The 10,212-nt window shown below is 34.0% G+C and overlaps 1 protein-coding gene across 1 annotated transcript; it reads right to left on the bottom strand.

Moving 5' to 3' along the window:
- Positions 1 to 1,060: 1,060 nt before the first annotated feature.
- Positions 1,061 to 2,423, bottom strand: LOC112505028 (transcription factor TCP1-like). The gene is made up of 2 exons (XM_025108973.1): positions 1,275 to 2,423; positions 1,061 to 1,114 (listed from the first exon to the last, which is right to left on the bottom strand). The coding sequence occupies exons 1-2, from the start codon at positions 2,421 to 2,423 to the stop codon at positions 1,061 to 1,063; spliced, it is 1,203 nt and encodes a 400-aa protein (XP_024964741.1).
- Between the last annotated feature and the right edge of the window lie 7,789 nt (positions 2,424 to 10,212).

Raw genomic sequence — 10,212 nt, 5'->3', positions numbered from 1 at the left:
CTATCCACAAACGAAATAGATTAAACTCTAAAGTAAATAATGGGTATGTTCCAAAGAGAGATAAAATCGTTAATTAACGGTGCTTAAACAATTAGCGTGTAAATTTCGAGAACATATTTCCATTCTGTTGACAATATCTAATGGATGGCCAGCAGTATTAATCAGACTGTTTTTACAAGTAGGATMATAATTCTTTCTAACAAATGAACAAATCAAAAGAAAGTTAAATGTATTCAAAATGGACAAGTTTGCTTAAAGCTTCAAAAGCAAAAATTATTCCACTTGGATCGATAGATGGGCTCAAAAACTTCCATACTAGAAAAGATCGACATAAAGGGGTGCGCGAAGGTGAAAAATACATATGAGTTAAAGCAATTAATTGGCTGTTAATTAAGACACTCTATGAAGCTCTTTATATACATATAATTAAACAATTACATCAACAATTATGAGTTCTCAGTGAACTTGTTGAGATGATAAATGGGAGAGAATGTATATATATATATATATATATATATATATCTTCATATACTAGCATTACTATGAAGTGTTTAGAGAATTTATGGAGCCATATATGTAGAAGCTTGTGAAATTAAGAAGAAAAGGAAAAAAAGAGAAGTGTAGCGATTGATTAAAGCTCAATTAATCTTATGAAGGTGAAAAGATGTGAAGTGATAAGGACTAGTAATTACTTATAGATAAAGAGCAAAGCATGACAACCACCAACGACCAAAACTAGTACACGTTTTTCTCGTTTTGGGTGGTCGAGGAGTACTAGTACGTACATCTTCCTCATCATTCAAATTTCAAAGAAATACCTTAGCTTGGTGGCTAGGACACAAGGACATGAGAGATTCCAAAACAGAAGAGAAGGAATCACCACAAATACTTAATCAGTTCATGTTGTAGATAGACATAAATTGACATACACACACACACACATATATATATTACAACGGGAAAACCTTAAAGAAGAACAAGAAAGGGCAATGCACATGATCTAACCTTATGATAGAGAAGGAGTAATAATATGAACAGGTATGATTGATCAATTACTGACCTAATTGTTGCCTTCCCATAAATTGCCAAATATCTGAAAGTCATTGAACTGATGCTGCAAAACAAATTAYATAAATTTGCTTAGATCGATATTAATCTACACAGGATGTTGCTTCTTCTGAAATACCAATTGATCAATGATCTAGCCCTAGCTAGGTAATTAACTTCCTAGCCAGTTTAGAAATATGTGTGCTGAAGATACAAGTATTAATTACCTCATGAGGAGGTGCTCCAGCATGCTGATTATTGAACAAGAAGGATGGGCTCCAATTGGCTGTCATCAATGAAGAATTATCAACACTAATGCCTTGCTTAAATTGTAAGTGGGAGATTTGCTGTTCAGGTTGGTCGATGGGCGAAGGGCCTATAAGGTGTAAGTATTGATCAATTACTTGATCCAGACATGGTCTAGATTTTGAAGATTGATCATCACCACCAGAACCAATCTTGTTACTCTTTTCCACTGTCCTTTTCCTTGCCCTTGCTCTTGCCCTTTCTCTTGTTTCTTTAGCAAGAGGGCTATGAAGAAGATGTGCACTTTTCCTAACTCCTCTACCAGTACTCTTTTTCTTCTCTTTGCAGTTGCTGCTATAAGAGGACTTCTCYTGGAACTTTGGAGTTGCTTGATCATCTCCAGTAACCATACATTGATTGTCAGTATTTCCWGACAAAACTTCACAGTTTGGAGTAGAAGATGCGCTGTTAGAAACAGCCATAAAGCTGGATCTCAGGTTCAACTTTTGAGGGAGGAGTTCTTGAATGCCTGATTTTGATTTCATGAGCAACCACTCAACAGTCTTGCTGGCTTTATCAAACCCAAGCATATCTTGCAACTTAAAGAACTTCTTAGCAACATCAATAGACAATCTCATCCTTCGGTCCCTCGGTCCTCGAGCTGTGTTAATCTTGCTGTGCCTGTCTTTCTTTGAAGCTCTCCTCCTTGTACTGCTACTTTTCGGCCCCACCTGAATATCGAAGCCATCATTAATATCACCATCTCCATCTTTAGCAACAAATTTCCCATTGTTGTTGCTGCATCTTCCGATAGCAGACTGCAGACTGGCCCTAATGCCATGAGTAGAGTACTGTTCATGAACAACAATGTTGGTATCGTGATGGTTATGATCATGGGAGAAGGGGTTTCCTTKTTGTAAAAGATCACTGAAGATCGTTTCRTCTTCCAAGGTAATGTAATGAGGAGAAAGAAGTTGGAAGGAGGAAGATGATGGAGGGTAGTAATGTTCTCGGGGGGGTTTTGAAAGACTGGCATCATTGTCGTAATTGTACAAAGAAGATATCTTCATTGGTTGGACATTAATACTAGTGAAAGAGATGTTACCATCGCTGTTGGTGGAGGGATACATCTCTTAAACCTAGACAGATCTAGATATATGCCTATATATATATATAAGTTGACAGTATTATTGATCCAGTCTGGAGCTTTGAGAAAGACACCTTAATTAGAACTCGAAATATGGTGCAAAAAAGAAAAGAATAATTATATGTCTGGTGAGAGAAAAAGAGACCCATTTGCTGAATGTTTATGCATAGATTTATTGAACTAGCTACCTATGGCTACTGTCTCTTGAGTCTTGACCTTTTGAAGGAAAAGTGCCGCAAGTTTTTTTTAGGAATGTGGTGGCACATTGGGGGCCATTAACATGCTGGAAGTGGGAAAGAAGAAGAGGGAAAAGTAAAAGAGGTGATAACATGTGGGAATTTTAAGAAGCTTATTATTTCCAAGGTGAATGGAWAGGATGAAGCCACTTCTGGTTGTGCCACTTCAAGTTATTGAAAGCAGCTGCAGGTCTCTGTCTGTTTATGTGTTTGTGGAATGTGGCTTGGGGTTGCTTTCTATAACATGTCACCTTTTGCTTCAAATTCCCCTAGCTAGCATCATCATAAACCTCATAATATTCTATTACTTAATAAGCAACCCCTAGAACCACCATTGAAGATCTCTCACACAAAAACACACACACACATATGTGTATATATATATACTAAATCAGAGATAGAGGGCGATTTTTGATGCGATCTTGGTTGCGGGTCTCAAGTCTCCCTTACACCACTAAACCCCCTCACAAGTATTATCACATGTGATAAATGTATTGTTGATATGATGCTATAATCCATCAAGACCATCACATGTGATGCTAAATCATAGACGCAGACAAACTTTGGTGCGATTTAAGTCGTAGAACACGTCATCCGCAAATCACAGGGTCCTCTCACGCATATTATCATGTACATGTGACAAGGGTATTCTGGCGTTCTCGTAAAATGGAGGTGTTCTCGTTTGAACCTCCACCTATATATATAGGTGGAGGTTCAAACGAGAACACCTCCATTTTACGAGAACGCGAGAACATCCTTTTACTATAGAGAATCACATGTGATACTATTATTCCATCACATATGATACACATGTGATATTAAATCAAAGACGCAGACGATTTTCGATGCAATCTTAGTTGCCGGCCAAGTCGTCCTTACACTACTAAGCCCCCTCACAAGTATTATCACATGTGATAAGGTTGTTGTTGATATAATACTATAATCCATCAAGACCATCACATGTGATGCTAAATGATAGACGCATACAACCTTTGGTGCGGCCTAAGTCGTAGAACACGTCGTCCACACATCACAGATCTAGTCCCCTCACGCGTATTATCACATGTGATAAGGATGTTCTCGCGTTCTCGTAAAATGGAGGTGTTCTCGTTTGAACCTCCATATATATATATATATACATACATACATACATATACTAGAAAGGTACTCGCGCAATGCAACGAAATACATTTTGATTTTAATGTTTCTTTTTATATTTTGGGTCTATCAATATTATGATGCTATGTGGTTTTGAGAAAAAAGAAAATGTTTTTATTTTTAAATGAAATATAAATTTGAAGATATCACAAAATTTTGAAAAAAAATAAATGATATTAGTATTAAATTAACTATTTAAAAGTTCTCGTTTTTATGTAATTTTTTTGATTCAAAATTTTATTATAATTTAATTGAAATTTAAAAACGAATTAGTTTATATTTGGTTTAATAATATAATTTTTTATGAAGATAATAATTAATTATTTTGTTAAAACTCAAATAATTATCCTGATTATATTTTATATTTTTTATATTTCAAAATGAGATGTTTATCCTCTATTTGATTATGTTTATCTGCAGTTAATTACACGAATTCAAACATGGAGCTTTAATAAGTTGTACTTACGCACAATTTACTTGTAATTTGAATTTTAAGTAATATGCATCAATAAACAGTATTTCATGCATAAAAAACGGTTTTTAAGAGTTTTTATCGAATGCTTTATAATATAGTATATATATATATATATATATATATATATAGAGAGAGAGAGAGAGAGAGAGGAGCGATCAAATGCAAACCACCCAATTTATACAAACCGTGCAAACCACCCTCATCTGTCGATTTCATTGTTTAATCTTATGAAATTTTTTCATGAAATTGTTTCATATAATACTTTTTTTGATGAAGTTGTTTCATATATGGTTATGAAATTGTTTCATATAATACTTAATGAAATTTTAATGAAACTGTTTCATGTATTTCTCTAAAATTAAAAAAATGAAGATGATAATATCCATGATTAACACCCTCCACAATAAAAATGATTAATCAACCTCTTATAATTACAAAAAAAAGAACAAAATGAAAAATTATGATTGATTGAATGAGGTTTGTAAGGTTTGTACAAATAACGTGGTTTGCAAAGTAAACCTCCTCTCTCTCTCTCTCTCTCTATATATATATATATATATGCATGTATATTACTAGACTTTTCTACACACGATGTACGTATCTCCACATTAACGGGTACCATCAAGATTACACATAATAAGAATTCCAATCAAGGACCACCATGGAAAGTGATAATATTCTCACCGGGGACGGATCAATTTTTTTTTTTTTTGAAATATGATGAGGTTTGAACCCCTAACCTCCTAGAAGGCTAATGACTACAATATCGCTAGTCCAAAGGCCCTTTGGTGGATCAATATTTTTTTTTTCTAACAATGACATCATTTGACTATAAGAAACAAGGATAAAGATATATAGTGGTACACAAGAAGTTTATACTACGACGGATAAAAGAAACATTGACACGTAGCACCACTCGCATCACTTGGGTCTGTCCTTGATCCTCACACATTGGTCCTCCCTCCAATTTTCTTGAATAGTCTGTGTTCATAGGATGAATTAACTACCTTTGAGCACGGCCTACCTAATATTACTGGTGTCGACCCATGACCCCATACGTGTGCCTAAAACACTTTTCATACATAAGTGCATAACAGATATGTATTGTGCATATAACATTTAGCATGCTTTTAGATAAGTATGTATTGTATTTGAATATATATATATATATATTTGTATCATAATTGAAAATATTGAACCACAGTTGAAAATATTAAATCATATACTATTTCATGTGTGGAGAGTTTCAAAGTTAAATAAAGCTTACCTCTAGTTCGTGTGTAAATCTTGTTGAGCATGCATGAATGCTACCTACACATGCCAAACATGCACTTAATCACGTATTTGAACACGTTATGCATTATTAAACTGAGCACCTGAAATRTCCATTGGTTAAATAATCAATGCGACATTGCATGAAACTTTCATGATCTCACGTTTGAACTTGCCTAATTAACTAACAAGATCTTGTCAGCTTAATTTCGCCTCGCCTCGCCTTGCTCCAAGTGGCCAATGTGACCTTGGATGCAAGCTTCCATGCTYGCATTCCCCTGTTCAAGCATGCAGACCCGACCCTAAGAGGCATGTGTGACCGTCCAGCACATCTCAAGATGTGTATATGCAAACTCGTGATACTTTTGATTATTCCCCCCCCCTCCCCAATTTTGCTTTTCACTACTTTTCTTTTATATTTCCTTTTTCTTATTTTTTGAATGATCTTAAATATCGTTGTTTTTATCTCATTTTCTTGCTACATATATATAATTTAATCAATATACCGCTAAATATTTTGTATGGGTTTTTGTTTTGGAAAACCCTACGATAAAACTTGAAACTTATTATCTTTGCTTTGTACATAATACTGTCAAAAACATGTTTATATAGTGAACTGATAAATTATCTCTATGTTATCCACGGACGTATCATGTGTGGATCTTTGTTTGGTAAGARCATCTCTCGTCCAACATCAAATTCCAAATTTTGCACCTATATTYTAACAACAATTCCATCCAACTCAACACCAAGTTCAACATTATTTTGGTGTTAATGAATAGTAGAACACAAAAACATCAAATCTTGCACCATTTTGATGTTGGTGAATAGATRACACTAATTTTGATGTTCTATTAATCATTAGCACCAAATATGATAATTATGCTTACCTCTTTCTTGTAATTAAATGCATTTTGGTTATAGTATCGATTAATTATATTTACATAAGTTCTGATATATTATGGTCTATTGTGGAGGTCAATTATTTTGTTGGCTAGTTCGTGTTTTGAGTGTGGTTTGTTGGATCTCTTTTGCTTTCGTGTCTCCTCATGTGTTCTTGCTGTTTCCTTGTCTGATGTAGTTCTTTTAGAGTTTTGGGTTGCTTTTTGCATCTTACAGAGAGGTTTGGCCCTGTTTTCCTCCTGTTGTTTCCCTTTTTTTAGTTTTCAACAAGTTTTCTTGTTGTCTTTAACAAAAAGTATATTATGTATTTCATCTTTTGTGTTTCAAACTTATTTAAAAAGTTAACAAGTTTGATAGACAGTAACATATTTAAATTAACACACACACACACACACACACACACACATATATATATATATATATATGGGATAGTAATCAAATGAGAACCATAAAAAGTTGAGGACTGTGGAGACTAATCTCAATCATTGAAGGGTTTTAATAAAAGGCTATTATAACCGGTGACATTTTTGTTATCTTTGTAAAACTTTGTCTAATTTCATGTCTATTTTAAATATAGAAGGACATATTGGGGGGGGGGGGGGGGGGGGGGTTGCCCACCTTCTTGCCATTTTCTTCTAGAAAACCTCTTCCAAATATCGTTCCTCCTCTCTTTCTCCGCCTTCCGCCACCAACAACGACCCAACAACCACCTTTAATGTAAGATCACCCGTGGAAGTGAACAAGCTGAAGCATGATAAGCATCCAAGCAGATCGATTGGCTTTTCTGGTTTGTTGATCGGAGACCGCAACCCTATTTTCCGATGAAGAACTACTTTGATGATATGAGCATCACATTTAAGGCAGTGCATCATGTGCTTATCGAAATTTGATAACGCCTTATCGAATTCCAAATCTACCACTTCCTCCTTTACGATTTCGTCTCCAGTTGGTCCAAATCTTAAGCTTTCTCATGTTTCTTTGCTGCTAGCATTGATGGTTTCGGTGATTTCATAGTTGATTGCATCATGCTTACCGGAATTCGAAATCTTGTGAATATCCAAATCCAAGTGCTCCTGGATTTTTTTTTTTTTTTTTCTGGAAATTAACTTCCAAACAAGGTGATATATGAACTTTTTTGATTCAAAACTGCAATTTCTATATACATACCTCCATTTCGTGCAAATAGACAGTGTTTTTAGTTAAAACATAACCTTAATTTGGTTTTGATCTTATTGTTTTAATTCATCCTCACGGTTCTCAAACTTTTTTTTGGTAAACATATTTCATATTTCTAATTTATATAGATTTCAATAATATCTTTATATTTATTAGTTTATTACTAATTTGACTCGTAATTTTCAATAGAAGACTTTACTACTATGTGTTATTTAAATTTATTTTTCGATTGTGTATTTTTACTTCATCGTACTGTAATACACATACACACAAATTGAGATATATGTTGGGGTTTAATCATGTAATTAATAGGCAGTGTTTTGTTGAAAACATAACCTAATTTAGTTAATCTGTTTTTGATCCTCACAAGATTAAACCCCAACATATATGTCAATGTGTGTGTGTCTGTGTATTAAAGTATGATGAAGTAAAAATACACAATCGAAATATAAATTTAAATAAAACACATAGTAGTAAGTTTTATGTTGAAAATTATGAGTCAAATTTGTAATATACCAATAAATATAAAGATATTATTGAAATCTATATAAATTAGAAATATGAAATATGTTTGGAATATTCTGTTTGATGTTAAAAATAACATTGCTGATTGGAGATGGTCTAACGACATTTTCGACATCAAAATTCTTTTTTACACCAATTCTTTCATCATTTGACTTAATTAAACATTAATTCTTACATTATTTTGATGTTAGTAAATGATATCGAAGAAAATATGACGATATGAGCTCCTATCTGGTAGATGCTCGTGTGTGTGTGTGTGTGTGTGTATATATATATATATAGGGGTCTAATCAAATGAGAATTAAATAGTTTGTGGTAACCATGAAGTCCAATCTCAACTACAAATCAATAGGCAAATTAGGAAATTTATAATTTTGGTAATTTTTAATTAAAATTTTAATGCAAGGACATTTTAGGTATTTTCTCTCATCTCTCCGTCCTCTGGCCTCCGGCCACCGCCCTCCGGTGATACCACAATGGTATCACAATGTATCTTATATGTGATTGGGTATCACATTGAGGTCGTTTGTGTGGTCGATCGGATATGTAACACAGTGGTATCACAATGCATCTTATATGTACTTGAGTATCACACTGTGGTATCACCGGAGGACGGAAGACGGGAACAGAGAGAGAAGATAGGAGAAAAAATACCTAAAATATCATTGCATTAAAATTTTAATTAAAAATTACCAACACTATAAATTTCTTAATTTATCTATTGATTTGTGGTTGAGATTGAATCTCATGGTTATCACAAACTAGTCAGTTTCTCCCTTGAATGGGCTCCTATATGTATATGTATATGTATATGTATATGTATATGTATATGTATATGTATATGTATATGTATATGTATATGTATATGTATATGTATATGTATANGTATATGTATATGTATATGTATATGTATATGTATATGTATATGTATATGTATATGTATATGTATATGTATATGTATATGTATATGTATATGTATATGCTCGCTAAAGCGGAAACACGAGGTATGACAGGTAGAGTCTCATAGCAATAGAGTATAAATAACACCAYCATACATYTAAAATTTAATTACATCATTATCCAAAGTTTACAATTCCAAACGACAAATTTGTAAATTAAACAAAAAGAAATTTGAAGGTGATGGATGAAACGCAACTTCTTTTAAATGCCACCATGTGACTTTCTTACCCCTGAAAAGCATGGAACAAAAACGAGTCAACTACAAAGAGTTGGTGAGCTCACGGGTTTTCATATGCATAAAACATTTCAATGCATAAACCAAATATTTGCAAACTTATGCGAATCCTTTGCACTTAATAAATGTAAATCTTTCACGATGTATAACTTGAGACACTACTGAGCCTTACTTGACCAACTTGCCCCATTAATTTACGAACAACCATAGGTAGCCCGTACACTACTTAGGTCCCACAGTTCGTAGAAGTACTAATTCAGCGGTGGTCCAAATTCCACATGATTTGACAAGAAAACATAGATAATGTGCACCCCTTTCTGGGTGGGACTGTCAACACAATAGCGGCTATCCACAATACCATGGCCCGGGGATGTACCCGAGTTAACAAGTAGCGTTTACGGACGGGGACTTTTATTTGGAAAAATATACTCCCAAGCACATCAATTTAGCATTTATTCCAATTGCAATATCAGTTGACAAAACAAAACATAGTAAACCCGACGAAGCAGTTACTTAGTCCAGAGGTTGTAGACAAATAAACATACATAGTCTACTTAATCACATGCTTTTCCCCCAAAAAAGTAAACAAGTATTTAAAAGTGGGGCCGTGAGAACTCACCCTTTTTGCCAAGCTCCGTTAATCAAAAATACGATGCGGTCCCCACACGAGCTTAACGTTTCCCTAACAAAGAGGAATATCCAAAACCGTCACTTATGGGTTTAAAACTACTTATGGGGATTAATAAGTCCTAAGTCCATAAGTGTCTACATATGTCCAACTTGATTATCTATAGTCCAAATATACATAATTCCCATATGCTCGTTAATATAG

This window comes from Cynara cardunculus, unplaced genomic scaffold (assembly GCF_001531365.2).
Source record: "Cynara cardunculus var. scolymus isolate 2C unplaced genomic scaffold, CcrdV1 Un_Scaffold_7953, whole genome shotgun sequence".
Taxonomy (NCBI): Eukaryota; Viridiplantae; Streptophyta; class Magnoliopsida; order Asterales; family Asteraceae; genus Cynara; species Cynara cardunculus.
Note: the sequence above shows the minus strand (reverse complement) of the source record. Positions and strands in the feature narration are given on the sequence as shown.